The 14,107-nt window shown below is 38.1% G+C and overlaps 1 protein-coding gene across 1 annotated transcript in view; it reads right to left on the reverse strand.

Moving 5' to 3' along the window:
* Positions 1-12,324, reverse strand: part of LOC129009923 (ovostatin-like) — an 84,374-nt gene extending 72,050 nt beyond the window's left edge. The window contains exons 1-5 of the mRNA XM_054443513.2: positions 12,169-12,324; positions 11,061-11,244; positions 10,432-10,588; positions 5,252-5,304; positions 246-266 (exon numbers count right to left, since the gene is read on the reverse strand). Of these exons, the coding sequence (XP_054299488.2) occupies positions 246-266; positions 5,252-5,304; positions 10,432-10,588; positions 11,061-11,244; positions 12,169-12,236 (483 nt within the window). The 5' untranslated portion in view covers positions 12,237-12,324. The remainder of the gene's footprint in view (positions 1-245; positions 267-5,251; positions 5,305-10,431; positions 10,589-11,060; positions 11,245-12,168) is intronic.
* Between the last annotated feature and the right edge of the window lie 1,783 nt (positions 12,325-14,107).

The following is a 14,107-nucleotide window of genomic DNA, read 5'->3' on the forward strand; positions in this document are numbered from 1 at the left end:
AATACAATCATACTTGCCCATTGTCTATATTATTATTGTCTATATTAATGGGTGCATGCTAATATGAATCACATGGTGATGGGGGTGGAAACCTATTTCTGTCCTCTTGAGGCTGTCTACACGAAATTAATAATTCTGTGACAATTTAAATAGACAATCTTCCCTGTGAGCTGCCTTTTGATTTTGAGGTTTGGAGAGATGTTCAAAAAATGAGAAAACAATTCTTCAACTAGTAGTTATCTTACCTGAAGGGTGATCACTGGATACTGAAATAAAAATAAAAATAATGTTAATATATGAACTCAAGGTTTTTTTTTTCTAGATGAGTGAAGAGGTTAATTATAAATCTATTATTAAGCAAAGAAACAGAAACACATTTAGGACAACCCAAACAAATATTGATTTCTGACTGAAAGTTTGAATATCTATTGATTATATTGAAACTCATCTGCCTAGTTTTCAAGAATTTTCATTTACTTCTCTATCTTTCATAGCATACACCCTGCAGTTTCAGTAAGCAACCCTGCTCTTGGGTCTCTCCGATACAATAAAAATGCCCTCTTAGATGAATAATAACTTCCTTATCGACAAATTCGTGGTCAGTCTTCACTCTGACAGCTGCAATGTTTTACACTGCTGGTTGCTTCTTTTTGAAATACTTCAATTTTGATTTCTGTATCTAGCACTAATTTTTTTTGTCTTAGATTATTGACCATTCCTATACTCCACCATTTCCTTATCAGACAAGTAAATAAATGTAGATATTTGCCCAAGTTTCCCTTGCCGAGTCTCCTCTCCTTCTTCCTTTTCCTTCCACCTCTCTGTATCTCCTCCCCTTCCTTCTCCTTCCACCTCTTTGTATCTCCTCTCAGTTCTCTCCATGTTTACCACTCTTGCCCCCTCTAAACCTATAGTCAACAGTTTGACTTTCATCTCTTAGTGTTTTCTCTCAGGGCCTTAAAACTAACAAGTTGAAATTAAAGACTCCTAGGCCAGAAGCCCTCATGTGAATAGGCTGATCAGAATTTCAAAAATGAGTACGTAGGGTCCTTTGCCCACTCCCCAAGTTGCTAAGTGTTCCTTCCCACTAATTGCAGCATTCATTCACTAATAACACATAATGTGTCTGGAGATAGGAACAGGATTCATAAACATTGTCCAGAATTCTTGGAACTGAGAAATATAACAGTTGCATTAAGGGCCCTACTTGTTATTCTAAATTCATGGAATTGAACCTTGATGAAATATTGAGATGGTATTGAAGAAAGCTACTGCTGCATCATTAACTCAAGCATTAAGAGAGGTAGAGCTTCTTATGAGATATCCTCATAGGAAGAAAACGAAGAATATATTACCCAAAGGTGCCATGGGAAGACATTAACCATTTGGATGAGATTCTAATAATGAGAAATGAACCTAGAGTACTATCCCTTTTTGTTTGCTATTTCTAGTACTTCCAATGCAGATGGCTTCAACTGTGTTCAACAAATTTAGTTTTTATTACTTAATTTGTCTTTTTTTTTTTTAACTGAGCTTGGTCTATTTAAAAAAACTAGTGAACAAGAACCTAGTAAAATCACATTTTCATTGCTCTAAGCTGCTTGATTGTTCTCTAAAAACAATTATTAAAATGAGGCTGATTCTGCTCTAGTCACTAATGACTGTCTGCACTAAATCTTGTATAAACCAGCCAAGAACCAATACAACAACTCCTTCATGTCCCCTTCTGGTTTATACTATCTCTCCTCGTCCATACCCAGGGCCTCTTTTTAGAGGACAAGTAGTTCCAGGTCTTAAGATAAGTTTAAAGAAAGATCTGAAACTTCTTGATGCAAATGAAACTTTCTGGAAAAAATATGTTTGAATATCCTACAAAACACTGACCTAAAGGAAAAGAAAGGCACCATCAGTAATGAAATTGCAGAAAATGAAAGAAAAGACTGATGTAAGATTTGGGCAGAAGAAACTAGTTACATGCTCTATATCTTGGCTCATTTGATAATGAGCCCAGTTGCATCATTACTATATTTTTATTATGTAGCCAAATTTATTATGAATGCCCAAATCTCATAGGCCAGCCATGCATTGAATCTATTTATTTAAATGGAATACTGAACCGGATAATGTCCAGCAATTAGAAACACTGGCTTGGAAAGATAAAACCACATAATCTCTTAGCTGCCATCATTTTTGGAAATACTACATCAATTTCCAACTCTATATATAAGCACATGCAGTTTGCTGTGCCATGGAAACTCCTTGCCATAAACATTTGGTACAAATGATCTTCTTATCTATGACCCATATTTGAAGGAACAGTCCATTAATCCTGTTTTTATGCAAATGTAGTTATTACTAAAGCAGGGAGTTGGATAATCATATTTGGCCTAATTGACAATAATAAGTCAACATTGGGGGGTGAGAACTAATAATGGAGTTATGATAATGTTGCAGCTGCTTTGATTTTCAAGAACCCCTTTACTTCCCCATGGTGCTTCCAATCAAGGATGATTGTCAAAGGATTGCAGTAGAAATTCTCACTGCTTTGGTTAAATAGAGGAGTTGCATTCTTAGAAATAGAAGCTTCAACCATGAACCAAGGAGAACAGGAAGCACATACTATCTTATGGAAGTGATTTCGGATTTAGATTAATACAAGGTCTTTGGGGCACTAAAAATTAGATTGCTGCTCTGGAAATTAAAATTAAGCAACAATCTAGTGAATGTAGCATAACTATAGAAGATGGGGAAAGGAGGTGGATTAAAAGTGACGATGTCTTAAGGATGAAGTACAATTTGGAGGGAGAAAAAGGCACTAACAGAGAAACCATCTGCACAGCTTCTGTAAGCTTAAGAAGCTTCTTCGTAACTGCTCTCAGTTGATAGATTGACCTGAGAGACCACAAAAGAATGCTTAGTTCTAACAGGTTTCTAAACTACATGAAATGAAATTTGTCAGGTATCCTGTTGTAAAGACTTCAGTCTTTCCAGGTCATGATTCGTTGTCTTTTGACAGTTTTCACTGTTAATCACCTTTGCTCTCAGATTGTCTCTAGCAAGATTGTAGTCTTCTGCTGAAATACTGTCTTAGACTACCATCACCATGTTCCCACTATGTATTTAGTTCCTTAACTGCACATCAGTATCTATGAAATGACTTCTCTGAATTTCCCATTAGGGAAAGTGAGGCAGCATCACTTTCCCTAATGGGTAGCAACACTTCCCCCTTTACTATCCTTGTGTAAATAAAGAACAATATCTGGAAAAATTGGAAGGGGTCTTGGAACACATCCCCAGTCAAGTTATTTCTCTGCTCTACACACAAACTGCTCCTCTATGACCAACTGTAATTCAAGTGCCTTCACAACATGGCACCAAGCCTCCTTTCCAAATCTTTTTTCAACATGCCTTTTTTTTCTTTTCTTTTTTTTTTTTTTTTTTTGAGATGGAGTCTCGCTCTGTCACCCAGGCTGGATGGAGTGCAGTGGCGCAATCTCGGCTCACTGCAAGCTCCACCTCCTGGGTTCACGCCACTCTCCTGCCTCAGCCTCCCGAATAGCTGGGACTACAGGCGCCCGCCACCATGCGCGGCTAATTTTTTGTGTGTTTAGTAGAGATGGGGTTTCACTGTGTTAGCCAGGATGGTCTCGATCTCCCTGACCTCGTGATCCACCCTCCACGGCCTCCCAAAGTCCTGGGATTACAGGCGTGAGCCACTGCACCCAACCCTTCAACAGGACTTTCTATATTTGTTATAAGTTTCAGCAAAGCTGGGTTACAACTATTCCTTAAATCCTCTTGATTCTCTACCCACATGCCTTCACTAACATTTTTCTCTGCCTACAGTATCTTCTAGGCTTAATTTATACATCTGGTCATCTCTGTTCCCTAACAAGTGTCTTGATTTCACCTACTCCGTGACATCTGTATCAGGTATGGCCAATGCTTCCCCCTTAGATCCCTTTTTCTGGTTCTTTCCAACCACCCCCAGCTCATTGTGTTTTACTTCCAACAGCTTTCACCTGTGAACTTTTTGAGAGGCCTGTTTTGGAGCCTCCTGGCAAGTTCCTAGGGGTTTACTCCTATGTCGGGTGGTGCCCAGAGCCAATAACTGGCTGATGCTGGAGTACAAAAGCCCCACTTTGGTTCCTAAAGTGGAACAAACTCTGAAGTGTAATTTATGCTCCGGAGCTTCCTGCCAGTCAGGCTGAAGACTTTGCCCAAAATCAGTTGATTGCACCTATGCTTGGCTCCCTCCCCTCCCCTGTCCTGCTTCTCTCCACTCTTATTGGTTTCTCCCGGCAGCACTTTCTTAATAATTCAGTTGTCCTTTTTTCCCTCTCTCAGAATCTGATTCTGGAGAAGTTGATCTAAGATAATACCTCTCCTGGTAACTTCAAATATGAAGCAGCCATAATGCTTTCATTCACTAGTTATGTAATTCACTCATTCAGTCATTATAAAGTATTATTTTGGCTTGGCTCACTGGTTCATGCCTGTAATGTCAGCACTTTAGGAGGCCAAGGCAAGAGAATTGCTTGAGGTCAGGAGTTTGAGAACAGCCTGGGCAACATAGCAAAACCCCATCTCCACAAAAAATAAAAAAAATTAGCTGGGCATGATGGTGCTGCCAGTAGTCCAAGCTACTTGGGGGGCTGGGGCAGGAGGATCACTTGAGCCCAGAAGTTAAGGCTGGTGAGTTATAATCACACCACAGCACTCCAGTCTGGGCAACAGAGCAAGACTCCATCTCTAAAATACATAAATAAATAAAATATTCACTCTATATAACATTACTCATTCACTCAATACATAATTTAATAATGGTATAATATTACTAGCCTACTATCTGCCATATCCTGTTCTTCCAGATGTCAGGAATATAGTCATGCATGTTGCTTCATTTGTGTTCTTCTCCAACAACCTCTGTTCTAATGTAATCATTCTGGGAACAGCAAGAGCATCTTCTGTATCTTTGGGTCTCGGCTTACCTAGCACAGTGCTTTTATAAGTGGTAAGGATTCAGTAAATTACAGACTTTTATTTGTAATTAGGAAATATGTTTAATTGTGTTGACCAGAGAGAGAGTGAGGAAAAAGAAAAAAGGAAAAAGTTTGATGGCAAGGGAGGAATACATAGGCTAATAAGAATGTAAAACTAATAACTAAGACTGGCCTGCCTCATATTCATGGATTAATTTTAAGAAGCAAAACCATGCACAAATACCTACCTATTTCTAGCTATAACTTACCATTTCATCAACTGGTTTCAAATGATCGTCCAGAGACACAACTTGAAACATCACTGAAGAAAGAAAGAAAGATGATGTAAAGAAAGTATTTAACTTTTGTGTCATCACAGCTTTCTTCCTACATTGATTAACTTAGGTGAATCAAAAAGCACTAGGTTACTAACATCTGTGATGAGGAGTTACATGCACATCTTACGTAAGACATATTGGATCCTGGGGTTACCAGGTTGAGCTTATTAAGTTATACTGCCAAGAAAGGGTTCAGTAAAAGAACTTCTTGTCTTTCTTTTGTACTTCCATCCCTTCTTTCTCTTTCTCCTCTTATGCGTTGTCACAACATGCTCAGGCTGCCTAATGACTTCATTAAAGAAATGAAAGACAGAGGAGGCAGGTCACTTAACTGTTAGTACAATTCCTCACAGAGATTGCATGCATACTTATTCAGCATGTGCCTTTTCTGTGTATCCTTCATCAACCAATACCCTTATTCCCTTAACCCGCAGTGGAAGCACCTGCAATCAGCTATATTCTCCCACTCTCACATTCTTATCCATCTGTGTCCTATCCCTGAGTTGGTTCTCAGCCTGATGGACCTTGTCAAACTCATGTTACTGTCCAGTCAGTAAAATTCATTCTCTTTTGAAGATGTTTCTCTCTGCCCCTATTTCTCTCACAAAACACTCGATTTCTTTTTTGCTCTGAGGTTGCCTCTCTCCCTCTAGGTCTCTATAGTGGAGACCTCTCATCTTCCACATGGCTTGAGAAGGGAAATAAGTAACTTCCGAATTCACAACTCCAACAAAACATTTTTTTCTTGCATTTTAATTCAAAAGAGAGAAATTATTATTTTAGATGCCACTAGTTTCAGAAAATTTATTCCTGTTGATGTCATCTAATGACTTTCTGGTTGCTGTCATAGAATGTCACCTGGCTAATGGTCTTGCTTTCTACTGCTTAGCCTGTCATGGGAAATTCTGACATGCTTTAAGGGAAATGAAGATTCATGCCAAAATTGGTATTGGTCATCATATCAGAGCTATTGTATTTTGGAAAAAATGTCAATTGCTGATGTCAAGACTCTATGTTGTCATCTGTCTATATATACTTCCTGTCCCTTTGCGTTTTCAGGTTCATTTAGAGTTCAAGTTTGTTAATCTCATTCTTCCAGATTATTGACCCTCTCCTAGCTTCAATTCATTTATTCACACATTAATTTTAAAAGCCTTTATTGATAACCTATTTCATAATTCTATTCATATGTATGTGCGAGTATGGGTGTCAAATGCTGAAAATTTTTTTTTAGGAAAAAGACTTGCTGTTTGGCTATCACTGGATTCATAAGATTGGCTGAGAAATGCTGATCCCATCATATCTCATGGTTTAAATGTGGTCTCTACATTGATGATTCTTCAAATTCATATCTTCAGCCCTTTCTTTTTTTCTGTTTCCTTTTTTTCTTTTTTGAGACAGGGTCTCACTCTCATCACTCAGGTTGGAGTGCAGTGGTGCAGTCTTGGCTCACTGCAGCCTCAACTTTCCAAGCTCAGGTGATCCTCCCACCTCAGCCTTCCAAGTAGCTAGGACTACTTGCCCCACCACACCTGGCTAACTTTTTTGTAGTTTTAGTAGAGATGGGGTTTCGCCATGTTGCCCAGGCTTATCTTGAACTCCTGGGCTCAAGTAATCTGCCTGCTTTGGCTTCCCAAAATGCTAGGACTACAGGGGTGAGCAACTGCGCCTGGCCCTGCCCTTTCTTCTTACCTAAAGTTTCATAAATACACTGCTTCCTACTTGACATACCTGCCTGAATATTTAAAAGATATCTCATCCTTAGTGTGCCCAAAAATGTAATCCTGATTTATTTCCTCTTGCCCTACACTTCCTTATTTTAGTAAATGACAATTCTGTCCAAGTGTTTAGGCTAGAAATTTGAGACTCATTCTTATTCCCTCATTCTTGTCATCCCCTCGTTGTCATTCCCTCTTTATATTACACTCTACATCAAAACATATCTTAAAGATATTATCTGCTATTTCTCTTGCCCAGAATGATTTTCCCCACCCATGGTAGACATCCTCACTTCATTCAGGTCTCCACTTAATTATCTTAAAACATTTTTTCCCTGTAGTTCTAATCTTTTCACCTACTTTGTTAGCTCTATCATTTAAAATTGAATTCTGGCCAGGCGCAGTGGCTCACGCCTGTAATCCCAGCACTTTGGGAGGTGGAGGCGGGCAGATCACAAGGTCAGAAGTTCGAGACCAGCCTGGCCAATATGGTGAAACCCCATCTCTACTAACAAAATACAAAAAAATTAGATGGGCATGGTGGTGCACACCTGTAATTCCAGATACTCAGGAGGCTGAGGCAGAAGAATTGCTTGAACCCGGGAGGTGGAGGTTGCTGTGAGCCGAGACTGCCCCACTGCACTCCAGCCTGGGCGACAGAGTGAGACTCCATTTCAAAAAAAAAAAAAAGATTTCTCTTTAACTCCAAAACTGTCCCTGTCTTTGTTCAAGATGTAATCGTCTTTTGTTTGGACTCTCACAACTGTCACTAACTGGATCGCTGCCATTTGTGTTGCCATAACCTAGCTAATCTTTCTATGGTTATCAGAGCTACTTTCTGAAGACTAAATCTTATCTTGAATCTTCTCTGATGAAAACCTCACATTGCACAAAAGTCAGTGTCTTCATAACTTAATGTGTAGCAAGTCACACATTACTTTTTGTGAAGTTCTGACCTGGCCTTCTACCGCAGCCTCCTTTCCAGCCATTCCCACCAAGCCCCCTAACCTGAAGCTATACAGTATCCCTTACCCGCAGTAATTTCATCATGAGTACTGACTTTACTTCTGTCATGGTTATTTCTATAATAGCCCTTTCCTTCTCACACAGAGGGGCTGCTTTCCCTTCTACCCTGACATTGGAAGCTTGAATAGCCCTTCTTTAATTCTCCCAAACACAACTAGAATCTGTTTTGCTGAAGACTTTGTATTCAGTCAAGTACCTTATCCCTTCTTTCTCTAAATGCATTCCTAAATATCCTCTTTGATATACTTATTTTTTAATAACTGAAGAATTAGTCACTTTCTATTTTATCTGTTTACTATACTTTTTCATATTTTGTTCATGTCACTATATAGTAGTTAATATATTGCATTATAAATATGAAGCAACAACAAACTAAATGTGCAATGAGGTTTTAGCAATCAGTTAATATCACACCATATTTTTATTCAAAAAGAAGCATGATGCTGAGTAGATTATGAATATTTGTAGCATTATAATCTCAGATTGTAATGATCAATTTTTTGACAACTGAATATCTCTCAATTGTGTAAGACTCCTGGCTCAATTTCTTTGCTATGTTATAACCTTTCCTCTGTGCATTAGACTCTTTACTAGACTGTGGATGGATAAGAAATTTTAAAAAAGCAATTTTAAATTAAGTTTTAATGTTTCTGTGCTCTTTGAAGTAGCAGCCACCTTCCCCACCTCTGCCTTCTATAGCTCTCCTTAGCAAGAATCCTAGAAGCCTTCCTTGGACATCCTCTTGTGTCAAGCACATATACTCTTCCCCCTCATAAGCACCTCCCACGCCAGCATGCATGCTCTCGTAATGTTTCTTCCACCGTTGTTGGTGCCAGCTCAAACTGTACAGCCATGCCCTGTCTTTCTTATCTAGTCCTTCAGTCTTTCTCTGGTGCCTAAATACTGACCTGAATGCCCTCTTTTGTGAAGTGAGGGAGGGAGGCAAAGGGTCAGGGGAAGAGGAGTGGAAGGGTGGGGATAGCACAATGCATGCAGTGCATTCCTCCATCTCCAGCACACATCCCTCACCTCCCTCTGCTTGTGTTGTTCTGGGATCACAGTGTGTTGGTGCCTAAGCGGGCTCTGATTACTGTTATTCCCAGTTCATCCACGACTGCCTCCTCAAGCCGTGATCCCCACATCTGTAGTGACGCCTCATGGGCGTTACTTAACTACATGAAAATGCCTCTTTAGTTCTATATTCAGGGATTTCCTTTAACTCTTCTATTCACTGCAGCTTCTTTTCCTTCCTTTTTTTTCTTTTATTATATCACATTTTATTTTATTTTTAATTATTATACTTTAAGTTCTAGGGTACTTGTGCACAACGTGCAGGTTTGTTACATAAGTATACATGTGCCATGTTGCTGTGCTGCACCCATTAACTCGTCATTTACATTAGGTATCCCTCCTAGTGCTATCCCTCCCCCCTCCCCACTGCATGACAGGCCTTGTTGTGTGACGTTCCCCACCCTGTGTCCAAGTGTTCTCATTGTTCAATTCCCATCTGTGAGTGAGAACATGTGGTGTTTGGTTTTCTGTCCTTGCGATAGTTTTCTCAGAATGACGGTTTCCAGCTTCATCCATGTCCCTGCAAAGGACATGAACTCATCCTTTTTTATGGCTGCATAGTATTCCATGGTGTATATGTGCCACGTTTTCTTCATTCAGTCTATCATTGATGGACATTTGGGTTTCTTTACTCCAAATAAGTCTATCTACTTCTCATTTTACAGCATGGTTTTTAAATTAATTCTACCTCAGTGCTTTTTTATGTACCATTCATCTCATCAGAAATGTCTTTCTTCTGACTGCTGTAATCTGTATTCATCAACTCCTTCTGTACCCAGGAGGAGAGAGGAGGCTTTTCAGCTTAATTCAACATCATGCTGATCATTCTATTACTTGGGCAATTCTCTAGTCACTAGGGGTATCTCATTACATGTTCATGACATACTTTGTTGCTCTTTTATTTCTATTTCAACCATAAGCTTGTAAGTTTGTGTAAATTAAATTCAAAATCCCCAAATATGTGATTAGAATGTTATTAGAATAATACAGATATTATTAGAATATTATTAGAATAATACGGATATTATTAGAATATTATTAGAATAATATGGATATTATTAGAATAGAATAAGGTGCTCTTTAAAAATACACTTTCTGAGGCTCCCCACCCCAGACTCATGGAAATGAAATCTCTAACATTCAGGCTATGTAATCTATATTTTTATTTTGTATTTTTAAGCAGGTTCTCTAATAAAATTTAATACAATAAAATTTCTGAGCTTGTATTGTGTACCATCAATTCAAATATCATATAAGTGACATTAGTTGAGGGTAACCTGATTTAGGTACACTCACCTTTCTGTCCAGGCTTGTAGATGGGTTTATCGGTCTGTACGAAGACCACATTCTCTCTGGATCTGATTGCCACAGATCTCCTCTCTTCCAGGTTGAGAGTGGCTCCTTTAGCAGAAAATGTAATAAATGCCAGTGGATCAGATCTGGCCTGAGGAACCTAGGGAACAAATAAATACTCCATGAAACTGATTTTTTGTTAAGAAATCTCTATCACTGTGTGTTGGTATCACTAAAAGTTTTAATTCATAATTTGTCATATCTATTTCTTCAATAACCAACCTTGTTTATGTCTCTTGCTTTGTCACTTCCTTATCTCACCATTTAAATGGATTCTTTTGCCTTTCTTAAAACTTCCCTTTTCTGCACAAGAGTCATTCTTTCTATATGTCTTATTCCCTTCAACAATTTTCTATCATAAAATAAAATGTTTTGGCTCTTGCCCTTGTCACCATTTATGACTGTACTTAACATCATCTCATACTGAGGACTATATTATTCTTTTAAAAATTAAAATAACTTTACACATACAGCCAAATAGCCTGATCTCTGTCCCTAAAATGTCAGTTACGTGGGTGGTGTTCATGCACCTGTAATATTCTTTTCTATATTAAGCAGAAAGAAGTATTTACCTCAAAGCTGATGCATTTGAAGAAATTTTCTCCAGTAACATTTTCTTCAAATATTTTGGTCTGGATCTCACCATAGTTGAGGGAGACCGTCAAAACAACAGATTCAGTGAGATTAAAAAGCTGGGCACAAGCTTTATCCAAAGAGCCTTCTTGTAGAACAGAAGGAATCAGCAGAACATACTGCCTACAAAATTCAAGCAAGACCATTACAATTGAATGTGTCAATGATTAGTTACTTAGCAATTATTGTGTTAATTGAAGAATTTTTGAGTTTAAGGAAAGTATGTTATTTTTAAATGTTAGAAATACATCAAATGGCTAAATCTGTATGAAATAGAAAGATGTTGGCCTATGAATTAAATTTTTAAAAGTCAAAAAGGAAATCCCAATTAAAAATCAGCAGGTAATTTATCATTAGTTCTATAAAGGTTAACATCATCAGTGTTCTTATACAATGCTTTTGCCCCCAAACTGACACAGCACATTCTGTTTTATATTTGCCTACTGTTTGTCCAGTTCCTTCCCCAGCAGCTGTCAGACACCTCTTCCTCAACATAAATATAGCACTGTTACAGTTCTTACTCAGCATTCTGGATATCTACGAGGCAGAGATGATGGTGCCATTCAAATTTGAAATTTACTATTCCCATGAGCATATTTTGGATTATATTGTAAAATGATAAAATTATTTAAAATCAAATCACTGCAATAAAAATGTAATGTTTAATTATTATTATTATTATTATTTATTTTTTTTTTTTTCTAGACAGAGTCTCCCTCTATCACCCAGGCTGGAGTGCAGTGGCACGATCTTGGCTCACTGCAACCTCCGCCTCCCAGGTTTAAGCGATTCTCCAGTCTCAGCCTCCAGAGTAGCTGGGATTACAGGCTCATGCTACCACACCCGGCTAATTTTTGTATTTTTAGTAAAGACGGGGTTTCACTATGTTGGCCAGGCTGGTCTTGAACTCCTGACCTCAGGTGATCCGCCCATCTCAGCCTCCCAAATGCTGGGATTACAGGCGTAAGCCACTGTGCCCAGCCTGAATTTGTAATACCAAGCTCTATTTGCCTTCCATGTGAAATAATAAACTGTGTAATCACTTACACGTTTGGAGACTGAGAAAGAGACAGATGAAAGAGAAAAACACCCAGATGTATTATCTTCCACATCATGATCCAATGAGACGAAGAAAAAGTCAATATGCCGTGTCTGCTAGATCCACATACAGGTCAGTGTTCTAGGAGCCCAGATGTTCTCACTTGTCAGGGAAGCCGAGTATGGGACTATATATCCATGCAGGAGATTTTGCCAGTATTTCCTGAATCATTCTTAAAGTTTAAGTCATGTTTAAATTTTAGCCACCTCCCAGTGTGTTACATGTCATTAGGTGTGTCATCTAATTTACAAAACAGTCTTGCATCAGCATTTCCTAGACATAATTTACAATGCCTATGAGTGAAAATTTCAAGAATAAATTAAATCCCATTTCAGTAATTTCAATCATTGTAAATTAATTTGTATCTCACTATTATTTCTTGGTTGAGAGCTAAATCTATTTTGAGAGCTCAGTACCAATTTCTGGTTGGCAATGCTCTGTATAGTTATTACAATGGAAGCAATGTAAAAATAATAAAGGCTTAAGGAAGCTCTAATTGAAAAAAAATTAAATATTACCATGTCCTTTTTATTACTAATTGTTGATGTTGTATTTTCCATACGACGTATTTTTATATAAAAGTATCCTGGTAGCAAAGTTTATTGAAGCATTACTTTTTCTTTTTTTGCATTTCATTTTCTTCTTTTCCTTTACCAAAATTATTGCCAGGTATTTTGTGTTTCTTTGTCTTTAGAGTTTTGGCTAAATAAGATGCTCTTAGAAGACAATCTCATGATTGCTGTGACTTTATCAAGTATCACAAAGTGGTTTCATCGGGCTCTGCCTCTGACATTGCCCTTTTACTGAAAACAGCAGGAAATCTATTTTACCAACTGTTTTTTCCTAAAATTCAAGTTAATTATATCATATCCTCTTTAAAAACCCTTAATGGTCCACTATTACCTACAAGATAAATTCCAAACTCTTTAGAAAAAAAAGTTTCTTAAGGCTCTTATCTACCTATAGCCCCCACTGCTTGCCCACAAACGTTCTGCTTTCTCCCCTGAAAACACCAGCAATGTGCCACACCCTTTCATCTCTACATGTGTATTTGTGGGCTCAGTCTTCTGTCTAGAACCTCTCTTTATATGACTTCCTGTCTACCAGGTACATATATCCTCCTTGTTCTTTTGTGATTCAGTTCAAACTTCCATAATTCCCAAGCTGAAGTTAGTTGTTGCTGCTTTTAGCTCCCATAACACAGGTACTCATCTCTATTACAGGATGTCATGTCACACTACAAATATTTAGTTTTTATGTAATACATGCCACTTGGCTGTGGGAATCTCAGAGATACAGCCTGCATGTTTTATTCATTGTTGAATTTCCAGTGGGTGGTATATGAATGCAAGCACTTCTTGAGTCAATCATGACTTTTAGTCAGTCTCAGGTTTTCCATAGAATCTTGTGTCTGGGTACAACTAACCATATTCTTGGGGAGCAAAATAAGAGAATATTAACCCTCCCAGGAGGAGAGCTTCTTTCCATTCAACCCATCCTATGCTGCATTTGAAGTAAGCACTCTTGACTCCCAGACTTTTAAAGCAAACCCATTATTGGGGTGTTAGCTTTCTATCCAGAGGTTGTACACAGGTTTTGTAATGCAGTGAGAAGCAGATGCATCTTTCTGACTGATAATGTCTTCTGCTGGTTTCCCATTGCTATATATTACAGAGAACTAGAAAAGATTAAAGCCAGTCATCATCTGTATTTAGGGTATGGTCAACTTAATGAGGCATTAGTTTTTATTTTATTGTTACTGTATTTTCACCTAAGCCTTTCTAAAAAGCCTGTTATCGTGCACTTCTTTACCTATGAAATTTTGGCCAAATCTAAAGACAATTGCCCTTAATCATTTGACTAAGACAATGGACTTTATGCTTTCAA

Source organism: Pongo pygmaeus, chromosome 10, assembly GCF_028885625.2.
Source record: "Pongo pygmaeus isolate AG05252 chromosome 10, NHGRI_mPonPyg2-v2.0_pri, whole genome shotgun sequence".
Classification (NCBI taxonomy): Eukaryota; Metazoa; Chordata; class Mammalia; order Primates; family Hominidae; genus Pongo; species Pongo pygmaeus.